Below are 17,491 nucleotides of genomic sequence, written 5' to 3'. Positions count from 1 at the left end.
ATGTGTACAAAAATTTCACTGGTTTCACAGATGCTGATAATGGAAGAATGTAATTTCATATGCACTTTAGCTGGCTGCGGATGCTTATATATTCTGTCAGTTTGCTTGAGAAAGAATATGAGCACCTCCCCTTTAATTGACAGTTGCCAGAAGTGTGTCGGCAATAAAAGAAGCTTCTTGAATGTTTACACGAAGGCGTCTGAAAATGTCATTTGGTTTCTTGATTTTAGGTTTTCTCACTTGTCCCATTGTTTGTATTGCTCCTCTTTCTCTGATTCCATTCCAGCAAGTCTCATGTTACACTCTGAACATTTGAGCCTCCTACTGAACACCCTGTGTAAGTTAGTTTCTCAGCACACGTGGAAAAATGGTAGGCAATGTGAAATGAAGCACTGCTTTAATGTTAACTCAATGGCAATCTGTACAAAACTAAGACGCTTACAACACTCGATCTTAATTTGTTAACATCAGCCTCAAGATTCCCTAAATTTTTTTAAGTATGTTTATACCTTTTGCTGAAGCTACAGTGTGCTAGTATGGGGTTGCATAGCTCATTGCGTAGAGCATGTGTAATTGCTCACAGAAGAGCAAAATGCACAAACTAATGGTACATTGCACACGCAAATGCCATTGTGATGTCGGTAATAGAACTACTGGGGCACTTAAGTCTCTTCCCGTGCTGTGAATGCATAAGCATTAGGTGCTACTGTTTTGCTTCTGTTGCGTGGTTTTATTTTGAACCTACATAGACCAGCGTTAGCTCGGTTTACCGTTACATTTTCGATTCTACTCATCGAGACCTTTCAACGATATATGACGATGCTATAGCATTAGGTTCAATTTTAAATCAAATAAATAATTAATGGTAATTAAGACCTGCGATTACTCCGGTGGAATTATACTCGACATAAGCTATCCAACGATATATAGCTTGATGATGGAGCATAACGATTGATTTTTAATCACGGTTATCTAATTAATGGTCGGTAAGACAAGATTAGTTCAGTGCAATTGTACTCAACATAAGCTATCCAGCGACTTAGTGATGTAGCGTAAATTTCAATTACATTACAATTAACTAATTACCGGTAATTAATTGAGACCTACAATTAGTCCGGTGCAATTATACTCGACATAAGCTATCCAACGATAGAACACTTGCGGCGATTATGCCCGACATAAGCTACACAGCCACTACGGCCACATTCTGTACAGGCCGCGCATGAACCAAGTAATTGATAAGCATTAAAAAGTGGGCCTGCGTAATCTTTTGATTACCGTCATAACATTAAATTCTGAACGCCCAACACCTAAGCTCGGTTAGTGCTCATCGTGAGGAGGAACCCTTTTTACGTAATTGATAAGCGCTGCCTTTTGGCGCGATGACGCGCGCAGAGGAGAGACCCGTTCGGAGTGTAATGCACCGTCGCTGAGAACTGCTCTATGTCGTCGGAACGGCGTCATCTGTTGGTACTAACTTCGAAAGAAACGCCGATAAACTAGAATATAAACTAATGTTGTAGATCGCCCCAGCGACCACGCCACTGAAAGCCGGGGATGCTCTCTTCAAGGGGAACAACATGGCTGCCCGTCATGTTTAGCGGCCGTTTTCGGCTACACTGGGAGAGATGTCACCACCCTAAGCCAGGCGGCATGTATGTAGGCTCCCTACTCCGCTGTACTACGCTCATTCGGGCGTTTTAGACGCTGCGCTAAAACTCTTTACTCGCGCTACGCTCCGCTGGTGCTCCGCTGGGGAACTACCAGCGGAGCGGAACGCAAATACGCTCAGCTAAAAGTCTCTATTAGCGTTTCACTTCGGCGCTCGCGACGGTTACACGCCGGCTTCGACCTTGAGCTATACCACGTGACACCATGACGTCACGACCGAGGAGAGGCAGGCCGCATCTTGCGCCGTCGCGACGGTTGCTCGCCGGGCGACCACGTGACACCATGACGTCACGACCGAGAGGCAGGCCGCATCTTGCGCCGTCGCGACGGTTGCGCGCCGGGCGACCACGTGACACCATGACGTCACGACCGAGGAGAGGCAGGGCCGTATTATGGCAACACCCTCTCAATTTTTAGAGGGTGTTGATTATGGTGGCTAGAAGGGGTAGGTGGCGTCAACGCCGGCGCGTTCGCGGCGAAAGGGCGCGCCGTCAATTCATGCCGCCACCGCGGTGGCCGCAGCGGCGCTGCGGTCAGCACTTCGATTAGGGTGCCTCGATGCGCGCGCCCTCTCCGCCGCTCCGTGCAGGGTGGAGCCATCTTTTGACAGGGTCAGTGCCGCCGCCGCGGAAGAGGGCAGCCATATTTGAGCCCACTCCTCGCTTCCCCACGGGCCGGTTGCACGTGCGTGGTCGCGCGTCCGCCCGGTCGCAGTTTTCTTCGGTTTCAAAACTCGCAAGATGCCTGGCTGTTGCGTGCCACTGTGCTCAAACCACTCCAGAAATGGCTGGAGAATGTTTTCATTCCCAAGAGACCCTAAAAGAAGGCTCCTCTGGACGGTGAAGATAAAGCGGGACAAATGGCAGCCTGCAAACTCTTCGCGCATATGCAATGTAAGTACAGTGATTATTTGGACGGTTGCGATTTTTTGTAGTTATGTCTGTCGCTGCAGGTTTACATTTAATATGTGCGCTGGAAGTTGTGTTAGTGTTCCTGGAAAGGCTGTAACTACGCACGCTACGTGACTACATCTTTTATGAAACATATATAAGGAGGAATTATACAGCAGATGAGTGGCGGAAAATCATTTTCATAACTCGCAGGTGTGGACATGGATTTTGTATTTCTGTGCACAGGCTAATAAACACAACTAACGGTAATATTAGTTATATACAGTGAAGCGTTGCAGAAGCACTCGGCATTTATGCAATAACAGACTGCTTGCTTGTAGTCGGTTAGCTTAGAGCCGACAGGTTCTTGATTAATTTTTCAAATGGCCCTAAAAGCAAACGCATCAAGAGACATGCGTCAGAAGCGTCAGAAACTTTGACAATAGTTTTGTAGAGTTTTTATTTGTTCCAAGGCTGTTTGACGAAGCCAGGAATTAGTTACTTTTGGTAAAACTCCCGTGAATGTGAGCTTTCGTATATAGTAGCTTCGCTAAGAACTTGTTGCTTCTATCTGGCATTTCTAACGTTGGCGCAGTTATTGTGCAGTGCCGGCTATTTCCCTTGTGCGCAGCCATTATTAGTCTGACTTTTAGGATTTGATAAATGCAGCTGCCGAGTGTGCGCGACTCCTTAACATCGCTGGAGCAGTGCCAGAACTTGTGTATCTTTCAAAAGGGGCATTTCTTTCTGTTTGTACTACATACTGGACGCCTGAATTAATTTTCTTATGCAGGCCCATTTCGAAGACAACTGCTACGAGAATCACCGCGCGGATGGAAGGAAGCTGCTAAAGTCAAACGCTGTTCCAACCATTTTTTCGTTCAGACGTAAGTTGCACTATATTTTATTATTGATGGCAAATATGATGTGCATCACTGTTGTGACTCATGAGTTAGAATAATAGCGCTTAAAATCTGGCCTTCTAAATGCAGTACCAATTGCATTACCAATTGCAATTTTAAAACTTTGTCATTGAAATTGTGCCTGTTGCCAAATGTTTGGGAGTGCTCTTTGAACAGCACACGTCTTGGGATCTGCAAGTAGATACAATCATTAGGAAAATATCCAGAGTATCCGGAGTACTTTCTAAATTGAGACATTGCCTCCCTACATGTGTAAAACGCTTTATATATAACTCTCTTTTTATGTCAATAATAAACTACTGTTATTTAGTCTGGGGGACAACCACTTTATCAAACATTAATCAGTTACATATAATACAAAAGAAGGCTGTTCGAGCGATCATGAATGTCCCATACCTTGCTCATTCCGAACCACTATTCAGGGAGTTAAAATTAGTGCCGCTTCCTGAACTTTATCACCATACTCTCAGAAAGCGTTATCAAACAGGTATCAGAAAGAAAAACAAAACTCTTGAAATTATATCGAGTCTAACACTAAACAGAAATGTTCGGGACACTCGCTATCACGAGACTTGGGAGGTTCCGTGTAACCGCACAAAATATGGTGACCAGATGCTGCGATTTCAACTGCCGAAATTACTTAACTGATTACGCACACATATATATATATATTTTTTTTTTCAAGTTACAACGCGTTCGCCTCTGTGTTTTTTGCACTTATTTATTGACTGTTTGTTCAGATGTGTGGTGATATAGTTACTTTCCTATCATTATTTTTTGTATGCAAAGTGTTACCTGCCTAGTTTTTTTGCACAAGTTCTTTTCATTGATTTCATGTCTTGCTCATATCTAATGTATATTTGCACTGCTGTGTCGCTGTCAAGAAGACGGTCAGTGCGCGCTGCCAAGCCCTATTTTTGTGGCTTTTTGCCCACTGTCCGTGACATCAGTGTCTGTGGGTATTGATGTTGAAATAAATTGGAATTGGAATTGAATTGGAATTGGAATTTTTCAAGCTTAAAATTTTCGCTTTTAGGTTATGGTTCGCGCAGCTATGAAATAACTGCCGACACTGAGCAATTCTGACGAACTTCACTCATTTCTGCTCTTGCATTTCCTTTTGTTTGTGCAGCTATGGTCCACCACCAAAGAAAGGCTCCTAAGGAGAGAGGCACACCCGCTCTACCAACTACATCAAACTCAACAGTGCAGGAACAAGGACCTGGCGTTTTTGCGGATTGCGATGAGCCTGGGGGAACGAACTTAAGTGAAGAGGTTGTCTATCAGCCTAGCGATGGACAAACAGAGCAAAATGAAGGCTGCGATGCACATTCATCCAGTAGTTTTTGCGCTCAACTGAGAAAACAACTGGAAGATGTGAGAAAGAACCACAGACAACTTCAAGAAGTGCATAAAAAAGCCAACTTGACTATTAACTCTCTTAGAAAGAAGGTGCGAAAGCTAAAAAGCGCCGTAGAGCACTTTAAAAAAAGGATAAAATTTTTAAATAAAGATCAAGTTCGTGCACTTTCCCGAAAAAGCAACAAGGGAAGCATCTGGTCGCCGCAGACTATTAAACAGGGGCTTCAACTGAAGTTTTCTTGTGGGAAGTCTGGTTACAGAACTCTCAGACAGCTCGGCTATCCACTTCCGGCAGAAAGAACTCTATCTCGTCGCCTCCACTGGCTCAAGTTCTCACCAGGAATTCTTACAGACGTTGTAGAACTTCTCCAAGCGAAGGCACAAGGCATGGAAGATGTAGAAAAAGACTGCGTCCTCTTTATCGATGAGATGGAGATTGCCAGAGGGTTTCAGCTTGACCGCGCTGAAGACATTGTGTATGGGGGAGTGACATTGCCACAAAAGCCAGATGAGCCTGCTAATCACGCTCTGGTGTTTATGGTTGGAGGTCTCAACCAGCGATGGAAGCAGGTGATAGCTTATCATTTCACTGGAAGCCATGTGGATGGCCGCACGCTCAAAGACATTGTTCTGCAAGTTGTCCAACTCTGCGCCGATATTTCCCTCAGAGTTCGGGTTGTAACGTCCGACATGGGCGCCTCAAATCGAGCGATGTGGCGTGAGCTGGGATTTTCTAGCCACCGAAATTCGAAGACAACCTGCTCAATACCACACCCTTTGCTCAATGATATGGAGTTGTTCTTCAACGCAGACGCTGCTCATGTTTTGAAGAATATTAAAGGTCAGTTGATAACATCTCATGCATTTACATTAAGTGAAGCAACAGCCAGCCAGTGCGATCTTCCCTCACGTGAAGTGAAACTGGATCATGTGCATGCTGTGCTGGAGTTTGACAAGGAAAGGGAGCTAAAGCTCGCACCGAAGCTCTCTGAAGCCCATGTCTCATCTGGACATTTTACGAAAATGAAAGTCGGACTTGCCGTGCAATTTTTCAGAGAAGCTCCCAGTGCAATCCGATACCTCATCAAGGAAAAAGTGCTGGACATAGAGGCAGAAACAACAGCTTGGTTTTTAGAGCTGGTATCAAGATGGTACGCATTAATGTCGTCGCGTCATCCATCTGTTGCCCTAAGTCTGCACGATGTGGCGAAGCATCATAGAGCTCTGGAAACTCTAAACCTGGCTCTAAACACCTTTCAAGGGATGAGCATGGGCAGCACGTCTCAGTGGAAGCCATCGCAGGCGGGCCTCCTGATCTCCACAACGGTCGTGCTTCGCCTGCAAGACATTCTTTTGAACTCGGAGGGCTACAGCTTCTTACTCACCAGCAGGCTGCTACAAGATTGCCTTGAGAATCTTTTCTCTGTGGTTCGTCTCAGGAAGCCTGTCCCAGACGCCTATGATATGAAATGCGCACTGAAACTTGTGTGCATAAGCCAATTTTTGCACACGCCGTCTACCACCAGCTACAGTGTTGACGATTCTGAGTACCTGGTTGACCTTCTGTCAAACGGGAAACGTGAACTCGCTGAAGCCGAGGTAAAGGAAATCGATGACTCGGAGGTTCTTTTCATTGAAGCGCTAACATCGACTGAATGCAGCATTCTGTTCCATATTGCCGGATTCCTCGTTAAAGGTATTCTGAAAGCCATAAATAATTGCGAGCAGTGCAAAGCTACTCTGCTCGGTTCTAGTGACGCTGAAAATGCATATCTCACAAGGCTGAAGGAGTACCTCGAAAATGGCGACAACCTGCATTACCCCAGTCCTGAAGTGATGAAAGTGCTGAAGTCGTGCGAGGAGCATTTTAAGGGCATCACAGAATGGGCGGAAAGCCTTCTAACTATGAAATCTCCAGTGCAGGCTGTGATAACATACCTAAGACAAATGGTTCCGTTTAATGTTGAAACATGCCAGGTTCACAACGAAATCATTCAGAAGTTGTTATACTCGACCTACGCTCGAACGAGGCTGCGAATTCACCTGCGACAACTGGAAGAAAAAAAAGTCAATGGACATGCAAGCAAAACGTGTGCTGGCGTCAGCTTGCCGTGAAGAGATTTGTAAATATTGTGTATAAATGTCAAATTCACCATAGTTCGCTTGTCTCCTATTTTTTGACAGTAGCTTTAATAATTTACAACATAAATAAACTGCATTATTACAACTCCCAAGTAAGTGAAATTTATGCACTTACGTTTCTCATTAACTCTTCACACTATATAAGAAAAACTTCCTCAGTCGATGAGACACGCGCATTTTCCCAATATAGGCTCTGTTGATAGATGTTATTTTTTTGCCTTTTCATGAGAGTATTTTTCACAGTCAAGTTTGCGTTCACTTAATGTTTTCGGTGAAGGTATGAAGGCGCCGAAATTATCCCATGCTTTGTTAAAGTGGTTACTTTACATGAAAAAAAGCTGCACGAATTATGCAGCTGCATTGTATATTACAGCTACAGTGCAAACTCCTGTACCACAGCATTGTTTCTTTTTTTTTTACCTGCACAAATTAACAAACAAAAACAAGCGATGCCAAGGATCAAACGACTACGAATGTCCAAGGGCCTACAGATTGCGTCCATTTGATTCTGAGGGGGTAAAATGTTTCATTAATAAGCCTTATCATTCTCAGCATTTAATATTGACTAATACGTTGCGGCGAACGAGATAAACTCTGTTTTTGCGAGTCAGCGCACTGAGTCCCAGACAATTTACAAAACTCCGTAAGTCAGCTTTTCTGCATAAAAAAAAACACCTTTACGATTGCGACGCGAACTGTCCGAGGGAGAAGAGTTGGGTGCAGCGCAAACGACTTTTATTCCTTTATGTTATGGTGTGCACGGCCAGGCGAGCACCATGGCACAGCTGCGTTTCAAATTTCCTTCAGGAATGCAGCCCGGGGAGGGTGCATTGTAACCGCAGCAATGGCTTGGGAGAGCGGCCCCTAATCTCTTTATTGTGAAAGCAACACAGGGCAGAAGCCTGTAGGAAAGGGTTCGGCAACAATAGATGTCCCCAGCGATGCACCCTATTTCTGCCTCCAAAACCTGTTTCGCCGCGATGGTGAAGGGGCCTTCGCTGCGCAGAGAAGCTTACCTCCAGTGTTCTGAAACGAGTGGGCTCAAATATGGCGGACACTGCAGCAGACGACGCGGTTGTCCCCACCCTGCACGGAGCGGCGGAGAGGGCGCGCGCATCGAGGCACCCTACACTTCGATGCCTCCCGCGCTCCCCGCTTCCTGCTCATGCGTGCGCACGTGCGGTTGTCGTCTGCTCGTCTCGACGGTGCTCCCACGTGTTTTTCGCTGTGTTTCTTTTGTGAAGGGGTACTTGTTGGCATGCATGCTTCAGGTCCGTGTCCTGGATCAGCAAATGGATCATCGTGCAAAGAAAGCGAGACAAACGCACTGCTTTGCGCCTAACTGTACGTCTGGCTACGTATCGTCAAGGAAGTCGGGTGAGCGTGTCTCTTTGTTTTCTGTGCCAAAGGACCCCGAACGCTTTGAAGCATGGCGACGAGCCGTGCCCCGGGCTGACAAAGCTCTCGACGAGAACTCAGCCCTCTGTGAACTTCACTTTGATGAACAGTATATTGTCCGGCACTTCACGCACGTGATCAACGGAGCAACAGTCAAGATTCCCCGTGATCGACCCGTGCTTACAAGCGACGCGGTTCCAACGATTTACCTAAATGCTCCGTCGTACCTTTCCAAGAAAGCCCCTCAGAAGAGGCAATCGAAAACGTCGACATGCGGCCTCCCCTCGAAGCTCCAACGTTGCGAAATGGGTGCGTGTTGCCTAGGCGTAGACTGCAAATGATGGAGTGTTTCAGATCAGCAGGTTCTTGCATCTGAATTTTGCGTTCAAAGATGCGAGCTACCAAGCGTGTATTGGTCCAGACACCAGATCGCTGGTTTTGATAACGTCACGGCTGTCACTGTGTGTGCGTTAGAAGACCACAATCTCTACTTTGAAAAGGTAGTCCTCGTGATGTCGGACAGCAGCGAGATTCAAGCGACGGTGTTCGTGCAAGCAACCCAAGTCAGAAGCGCCGAGATTACCGATGCTAAAATGATTGAAGATCTTCTAGAGGTAGACTCCCTTATTCCATGCAAAGGCTTTGGAAAAAAGGGAGAGTTCGAAGCCAACTCCAAGCACCGAGAGAAGACCTGTGGGATGAAAAGTTTCAGTGCTTCCTGTCCCGGAATAGACCAGGCGCCCGGAGCAGCGTGCCCACAGTGCAGGTATCTAAGAAAACTTCTAATTAATCAGGCATCATACAAAAGAAGGGCAGCAAAGCCCAGGGCTGGAACACTCTCATACAGACTCAAGCTACGGACAGAACAGCTGAAGCGAAGCAGGCTAGCCATGCTTCAGGTGAAGTCTAAGTTTAAGAATTTGAAAAAAGAAAATTCTAAAATTGAAGCGTCAGTGCTTGAAAGCGCAATCAAGGTCCTACCGGTAAAGCAGCAACAGCAAGTGAGGGCATGTTTCGCTGCTTCAAGACGTAAAAGCACACATGGAATGAAGTACGAAAGCGAATGGGCTCTAGAATGCTTGATTATGTGCATGAAAAGTCCTCGGCTTTATCAGCATATCAGGAAAAATAAAATTATGATATTGCCATCACGTACATCTCTGCGTCGATATGTGAAGAATTACAAAAGTGGGTTCGGCCTGAATGACAAAGTTTTTGCTGCTGCGGCTCAGAAGACCAAAACCATGGATAGCTTCCAGTGCCACGGAGGACTCCTCGTTGACGAGATGAAACTTGCCAAGAACCTTCACTTTTCGTCGAGCGGAAAAATTGAAGGATTTGTTGATCTGGGGAAATTCACTGCAGAAAGCCAACGCTCGCAAACCTGTGATCATGGCCTCGTTCTTTTGTTCCAACCATTCACAGGGAAGTGGCACCAGATAATTGGTCTATTTGCCTCGCACAGCAATGTGAAGGCGGATATCCTAGCCAAGATTGTCACGGAAGCCGTGATAATGTGTGAGAATGCAGGGCTGCATGTTGACTTCATAACATGCGATGAAGCTACATGGAACAGGAGCATGTGGCGCTTTTTTGGCATCTATGGAAGAAAAGAAAAGGTTGCTTGCAGGACGCAGCACCCTACTGAACCGGGTCGTTTCCTCTACTTTGTATCAGATTTTCCACATTTGATAAAATGCGTGAGGAACACGTTTGTTCAGACAGGCGTGAAAATACCAGGACATGCTACTGTCGATCACATCGATATTGCTCGAAAGTGCGATGAAATGCATGACACCACTCTCAAGGCAATGCCCCACATAAACAAGTCAGTTGTTCGTCCTGGCTTCGAAAAACAAAGAGTGAACTATGCATTTTGGCTCCTTAGTGAGGAGACGCTGAGAGGTCTTTTCCTCTACCGAGATAAAATCGAGACACAGCTGGGCAGCGTTGCGGCGACCGTCAGTTTTATCGAAACGATGAGAAGCTTGATTAAAGCGATGACATGACGGTGCATCTCAGATGCCCTGAGACCTGGAGATCACCATGAAGAAGTCATTCGAAGTTTCTTGTCCTACATGAACTCCTGGGAAGATACAGCTCACGACCCACCACAAACGGGCCGAACGGGGGTAGTGCAGAGGAGGGCATAACCCCGGGTCGACGCTTGGCCAACGTCACGACGCGTCAAACCGTCGGTTGCCGGCATTTTCAATAAAGTTTTTCCTACCTCCTACCTACAGCTGGATCGAAAGGCTTCCTTAGCAGTAGCACAGCTGAAGGTCTTCGCGTGACTCTGACCAGCACACTACATCTTTTAAAGTATTTGACAACCGAGGTGGGGTTCCGTTATCTCATGACAAGTCGTTTGTGCCAGGACCCCATCGAAAGACTTTTTGGCATCGTTCGACAAATGTCTGGTTGTAACGATCACCCGACTGCCAGCCAATTTTTGATATCTGTGAACACGCTAAGCTTTCAAAACTCAGCAAGATCACCAGCAAAAAGCAATGTCTCTTCGGGACTTATAAGGAGCCTTCTTGATGCTTCTAGCGCAAAAGAGACGAGTTCTCAGAGGAGAATTGACGAGCTTCTGGTTATTGGGAACCTTACAGAAGCATATGAAGTCCTCCGTGCTTGTGACCTTGATCACCGGGCGATGTGTGTTCAAGCAAGTGATTCCAGGCTGATTTTTTACGTGGCCGGTTATGTCGCGCGGAAAAGCATTGCGACCACAAAGTGTGCTGAGTGCTGCCAGGAGCTTCTGCAGAATAAGGGTGGTAGTCCGCCAGCTGAAGCAGCCCTCACGGCAGCTGTTGACAGAGGAGGACTTTTATATCCATCTGACCAGCTGAATGCACTAGTGACGTCCCTAGAAAACACATTCACCCACTGCTTCAGTGTGAAGCAAGTAAGAAGCGACAGCCTAATGGACTTGGGTATCTTTTCTCCAGCTTACAAAGTTGAATCTTGTAGGCTGCCCAGAACACAAAACAGCACTCACAAACAGAATCATCAAGTTTTATGTGCTCACAAGGCTTCATTTCTACGTGAAATCTCAGAACGCAAAACGGGACGAAACGCGGGAGCGAATGAAGATGTTAAAACTTCGACGAGTGCTCTGAAGTGTGCCTTCTAAGCTTTCCACTTTTTATTTAACGACTTTTATAGTTTCAGTCATAATGTACATTGCAGTATGTTTCTGTGATACATGATGTTCCTGACGATGGTCTAAGCTATTTTTCAACGAGTCACTTTATTTTTTCTGTTACGTGCAGTAAGTCTATGTGATACATGATATCCTTACCCTCTAAGCTTTCTATTTTTTAACGATCGAGTCACTTTTATAGTTTCCCATTTGTGCAGTATGCCTCCGTGATAAGTTCCTGAACGCAGTGTGTAATAAAAGTCATATTCACATGCTGGTTTGCTTGCGCAGGACTGCTTATTTCTGTGGCGCTCCTTTATTGAGAGTTGCGAGATCGTGTGAGACTCACAAGATTACTCTCTATAGTGAGCGCTTTCACGAGCTAAAAGCGTACGCAGACTGATGATCACTGTAGGCTGTAAACTCTTCACCTCAGTTTCAGACCAATCTGCGCGGGTGCATCCAGCGTGAACGCGAAAAAAAAAATCCAGCTTTCTGCACGCGCGGCGAACCCGGCGCAGCCAGCCTTTCCTGCGCGCAGCGCGCTCGCCGCATCGCACTACGGACAGCAGCGCCACCTACGCATGGCATGAAATGGAAGCGCGGCGCTCGCCTCCCGGTCGCGTCACCTACCCCTTCTAGCCACCATAGCCGCATCTTGCGCCGTCGCGACGGTTGCGCGCCGGGCGACCACATGACACCATGACGTCACGACCGAGGAGAGGCAGAGCCAGTGATGCCACGGCTACTGATTTATCAGTAGATCTACTGATTTTTAAAATTTTCTGCTGATTCAGTGATAAAGCGCTTCAATCTACTGATTTTCTTGCTTTTCTACTGAAACGAAAGCAAAAGCTGCTACTTTTTCAGTACAGAACTTGTATTAATGTGATGCCACCTAGCGAGCGAAAAAAAAATGCGGTTGGCTCAGAGGTTAACATACATTCTTGCGTTTCCAGACTCTCAAACGTGGCGCTGCCTCTGTCTTTGAGCAAAGTGGGGAAAAGGTGAGGCGGTGAATTTGTGAAAGTGGGTGCACTACCGTAATCCACAACTATGAAACCAAAACTATCGGACCAGAACCAATGGCGCTTCGAGCGCCTACTCCGTTCTACAGGAGAATAGGACCCCACTCACTTACAGTTCTGAATAGTCCAGTCAAGTTGTCGGTTGCTGCTTGTGTACCGCAGTACCTACATACCGCGTGTGGCAGGTCACGCATCAAGTTCAGCGTGCGCGCTTCATTACGAGCTCACCAGGTAAGTAATATCTGTATGTCTTGAGTTCTCGATATGTTAGTACTAATAATTTAGTGATTCACCCGTCGAGGTTAGTTATTGGATTTGGCGTTGAGCTTTAAAGTGCGTGATTTCGAAACCATATCCCGGCCGCGGCGGCCGCATTTCGATGGGGGCGAAATGCAAAGGCGCTTGTGTACTGTGCATTTGGTGCACGTTAAAGAACCGCAGGTGGTCGAAATTAACCCGCAGTCCCCCACTACGGAATTCCTCAATCATATCGTGGTTTTGACATGCAAAACTTCAGAATTGTTACTGTAGTGCTTTATTCCCGGTTGTCTCGGCGCCAGATTTTGGGCCGACGCTGAAAACAAGGCGGCGCGCATTATAATTAAGCGTCGACAAGCTGCATAGGACTGGTATTGCTTGCGTATTGCTGATGACTGACATGCTGCGCTTTCAATTATCACGCTTCAACCGTAAAGAAAGCATATGTATGTAAGAATAAGAAATTGTTGCTTACTCGGCCGACATTGTTTTAGCTTCTATGAAGTGAGGTGATGCCAGTAGACATAGTGGAATGGTGCAGCCGGTGAATGAATTCGGCGATCGCGCTTGCTGTGCCGCCGAGCTCTCTTCACTTTTTACACCTAGCACAGGTTAAATTGGTTACAGTTTATTGTTCAAGTTCGTCAACCTGTCTGACTGCATGCCTTCATACCATCACAGATAGGCGACAGCGCGTTGTGACATTGCTTGTGGCAGTAGCCAGTCATACTTATGTCATTTATCTGCCCCTCATTAAGTGCATTGGTACTTGCATTACAGGTGTTTTGGAAGCTTCAGCATAATGACAAGTGGAAGTGACACTAGTTCAGAGTCTTCAGACCGGAAGAAGAGCAGTCCAAAACCGAAAAAAAGAAAATACCAGCAAAAGTACAAGCAAGCTTGGGAGCATGAGAAAGCGTTTCAAAGTTGGCTGCAACCAAGCAAGAAGAGCAACCGTTATGCGTACTGCAAAACATGCGACATGAACCTAATTGCCGGCAAGAAACTGTTGGAACGGCACATGAAATCTGCGAAACATGAAGAAAATACAAGAAAGCTTATGTCCCAGCCAACGCTGATGCAAGCAATGCCTAGCATTGCTATCTCTTCACAGGTAAAAGAAGCTGAAGTAAGATTGGCTTTGTTTGTCGCCGAGCATAACGTGCCATTTACAGTCATGGACCATCTGCCAAAGCTGGTGAAAAAAATTTGCCCGGACTCCGATATTGCAAAGCAGATTGCCTGCAGCAGAACAAAAACATCAGTGATAACAAAGGTTGTGACAGGCGAGGAGAGCAAATCGCGGCTGTGTAGGCTACTTCGAGAGAAGAAATTTTCAGTCATGGTTGACGAGTCAACGGACGTCAGCTGCACCAAGCACTTGTGTGTTGTTACAAGGGTTTTCGAAAAAGATAGTGTGACTGATGCCTTCTTTGATCTCATCCCTGTGACGGATGTGAGTGCTAATGGCCTTTATAGTGCCCTTACAAGTACTTTTCAGAGAGCGGGTATTCCTTATAAAGAAAATTTAGTCGGCTTTGCTGCAGACGGCGCAAGTGTCATGATGGGTAGTAAACATTCTGTGATGGTACTGCTGAAGAAGGAGATTCCCGGCTTGTTCATTCTTAAGTGCACGTGTCATTCTTTTCACTTGTGCGCATCGTACGCTTGTTCGAAACTTCCACGCGTTGTTGAAGATCTCGTGCGGGACGTCTACAGTTACTTCAACTCAAGTCCGAAAAGAGAGGGCACGTTGAAGAAATTTCAGGCTCTTCTTGAACTAAAGCCGCACAAACTTCTTCATCCAAGTCAAACAAGGTGGCTCTCATTGCTTGCTGCAGTCGACCGCTTTCTAGAGCAGTATGATGCCCTAGAGGCATACTTTGCATCTGCGGTTTCCACAGACAGGCTTTTGGCAACGGAAACAATCTACCGGAGGCTACAGGATCCTCTGAACAAGTTGTTTTTGATGTTCCTCAGCTTCGTTCTGCCTCTCTTTAACAATTTGAACAAACAAATGCAAAGTGATGCTCCACAGTTGCACAAGCTCTTGAGAAGTGCAGAAGCCTGCGTGAGGACAATTATGGATTGTTATCTCAAGCGATCCTGCACACAGGGAGTTTAGATGGCAAAAGTTGAATTCAAGAACCCCAAATGCTTTGTGTCTTTGGAAGACATGTACGTCGGCGGTCAAGCAACTGCATTCTTGTCATCCGGAGAATGTTCAGTTACCACTGAGCAACGTCAATTCTTCCGCTTAAGGTGCCTTGATTTTTACATTGAGAGTGTCGACCAAATTCTGAAGCGTATCCCTTTTCAAGATCCGGTTTTAAAACATCTCGAACTCCTAGATCCTACTGTGTCCGTGACGGGGAAGGCAGCGTCAATTGCACCACTGGCGCAAGCCTTTCCGAATTTAGTCTCCGGCAAAGGCTTGCAATCTTTGGATACCGAATGGCGATACTTAAGAAACGCTGATATCCCTACAAGCGAAGATACCTCGTTGCACGAGTTCTGGGGAGTCGTGTTTTCTCAAAAACATTGTGATGGAAGCGCCGCTTTTCCTGCATTGACCGAGTTTGTGACGGCTATACTGTGCTTACCGCATTCCAGTGCAGCAGTTGAGCGGGTATTTTCTGCTGTAAACAACCTGAAGACAAAACTCCGGAACAAGCTTTGCACGGAGACTATCTGTGGCCTTCTGCACACGAAACGCCTGATGACGTCTTCAGCATGTCACAGCTTCAACATTGACAGGCCACTGATAAGGAGAATGGACGACTGGCACAAGGTTAAGCATGAGAGTATTTAATGCGGCTTTGCTGGCACAGCCACTTGTGGAATTTCACAGCATATCTAGTCATATACATGGCCGTTTTGAAGTTGCCTGTTCACGCGCAATAAAGTTTATTTGCGTAAGCTATAAGGGACTCATGTTTTCTTATTTCTGGATCGTCGTCATCGTGATCAACCTATATTTATGTCCACTGCAGCACGGAGGCCTCGCCCAGCGATCTCCCAATCACCCCTGTCTGGAAGATACTATACTCTAAAGATTTCAGGTACTAACTACCATCTAACGCCTTTGAATATGCCATCAGAGGGCTTCACTGTTTTTCACTTCGTGCTTGACAATGGCTCTCTGGATCCCCGGGTTTTTCAAAAGTATTGCCAAGGATCTCGTGGCCAATTTTTGTACTATTTCTTAGAAGCTACAATACAACAGCAGAGTACTAATATAAGCGCTGAATTCGTGGGCTCATAAACTGAGTACAAAAATTTAAATTAAAAATCTACTGATTTCTACTGATTTTTCGCGAAAAAATCTACTACTATTTTTTTGTGTCGTGGCAACACTGGGCAGAGCCGCATGGCGGAAACAGCGCGGAGGAGGAACGCGGGTGGTTTGTGCTCCGCATGAGCTCCCGCGAACTTGGTCGACAACGGAAGATATTGAAGGCGGAGGACTCTGAGACTTCAAGAGCCGTTTGCCGGAGCAACGGAGCTTCGAAGGGATACAAGTTTTTGATTGTAGGCCCGTTTTCATGCTTTTATCGCCATTTCTGTGCGGCCTCGTAGGAGCCGAGCGCTAAGCCTAGCGTTCGACCAACCATCGCACCGTGGTCGGGGACTCCCCGACGCACGCAAGATACCGGAGCTGGCCGAGGTGGCAATTGATGAGAAGGAACGAGAGGAGGATTGCGTCGAGATGACGGCGCCAGAAGATGAAGCGGAAAAGTAAGGTTTTCAAACCGGCTGGTTTAAACGAGAAGGCAAAAGGTATATGCCGGATGAAGATGGCGGCAACAGAAATGCGCAGCAGCAACCTAGCCTAGGAAAATTCAAGCCCAAACTAGGGAAGAAGCTGGCGGAGAAAGCGGTGGAAAAGAAAATAATAGACCTACCAAAAGGCGCTATAAAGCTGCTCCTCAGACCGAGCGGCGGCATAACGGCGACGTGGGGGAACGTGCAAGAATTTGAAGTTGCGAACGCACTAGCGCAAGAAGCAGGGGTGGATCCGAAGGTGCTTATGAAGGAAGACGTGGTCTCGATAAACATGACACAACAAACCATCTTCGTTGCATCAGCAAGCGAGGACAGGGCTGTGAAGTACCAAGACGCCAAAAAACTGACAATCAGAGGGGAGACGGTGGAAGTAAACAACCATGCACCGATGCCGGACGGCGCGGGCAAGGGAGTCATACACGGAATTCCTATGAGCATGAGTATGGAGCTAATCAGGGAAACATTGGACTGTGACGCGAACCCGCCGATATTGGGCGTACGGAGACTCAGGGACTCCGGCTCCCTGCTGATTCTCTTCGACGGAAGCGAGGTGCCTTGGCGGGTGAAGTGTCTGGGATCTTTCAAGAAATGCTGGTTGTACAAGAAGAAGCTAGAAGTGTGCGTCACTTGCGGCCTACTGGGACACAGAGCTGATGTATGCCCAGACCCGAAAAAACTGAAGTGCCAAGGCTGCGGCAAGGAGAATCCGGAGCAGGGACACATGTGCATCCCCGTATGCCAGCTGTGCGGGGGAGCCCACATGCTGGGCGACAGCAAGTGTAGGAAGATGTATAGGAAGCCGTTCGTGGCGACGAAAGACGCAACTAGACGAGAAGATGGGAAAGACGGAGCAGCGCAGGCCAAGGACGGGCCCAAGGGAAGGTC

The 17,491-nt window shown here is 46.7% G+C and overlaps 2 protein-coding genes across 2 annotated transcripts; both read left to right on the top strand.

Moving 5' to 3' along the window:
- Positions 1-2,293: 2,293 nt before the first annotated feature.
- LOC144124843 (uncharacterized) lies at positions 2,294-7,003 on the top strand. The gene is made up of 3 exons (XM_077657755.1): positions 2,294-2,564; positions 3,355-3,448; positions 4,617-7,003. The coding sequence occupies exons 1-3, from the start codon at positions 2,412-2,414 to the stop codon at positions 6,959-6,961; spliced, it is 2,592 nt and encodes an 863-aa protein (XP_077513881.1). The 5' UTR covers positions 2,294-2,411; the 3' UTR covers positions 6,962-7,003.
- Positions 7,004-8,898: 1,895 nt separating this feature from the next.
- LOC144126372 (uncharacterized) lies at positions 8,899-10,633 on the top strand. The gene has a single exon (XM_077660427.1). The coding sequence runs from the start codon at positions 8,899-8,901 to the stop codon at positions 10,393-10,395; it is 1,497 nt and encodes a 498-aa protein (XP_077516553.1). The 3' UTR covers positions 10,396-10,633.
- The last annotated feature ends 6,858 nt before the right edge of the window (positions 10,634-17,491 follow it).

Source organism: Amblyomma americanum, chromosome 3, assembly GCF_052857255.1.
Source record: "Amblyomma americanum isolate KBUSLIRL-KWMA chromosome 3, ASM5285725v1, whole genome shotgun sequence".
NCBI classification, from domain to species: Eukaryota; Metazoa; Arthropoda; class Arachnida; order Ixodida; family Ixodidae; genus Amblyomma; species Amblyomma americanum.
Note: the sequence above shows the minus strand (reverse complement) of the source record. Positions and strands in the feature narration are given on the sequence as shown.

Coding starts and splice junctions, on each gene's coding strand:
- LOC144126372 (XM_077660427.1), top strand. CDS start 8,899: ATGTCGGACAGCAGCGAGATTCAAGCGACGGTGTTCGTGCAAGCAACC.
- LOC144124843 (XM_077657755.1), top strand. CDS start 2,412: ATGCCTGGCTGTTGCGTGCCACTGTGCTCAAACCACTCCAGAAATGGC. Junction 2,565..3,354: donor ACTCTTCGCGCATATGCAAT/GTAAGTACAGTG, acceptor TTTCTTATGCAG/GCCCATTTCGAAGACAACTG. Junction 3,449..4,616: donor AACCATTTTTTCGTTCAGAC/GTAAGTTGCACT, acceptor TTGTTTGTGCAG/CTATGGTCCACCACCAAAGA.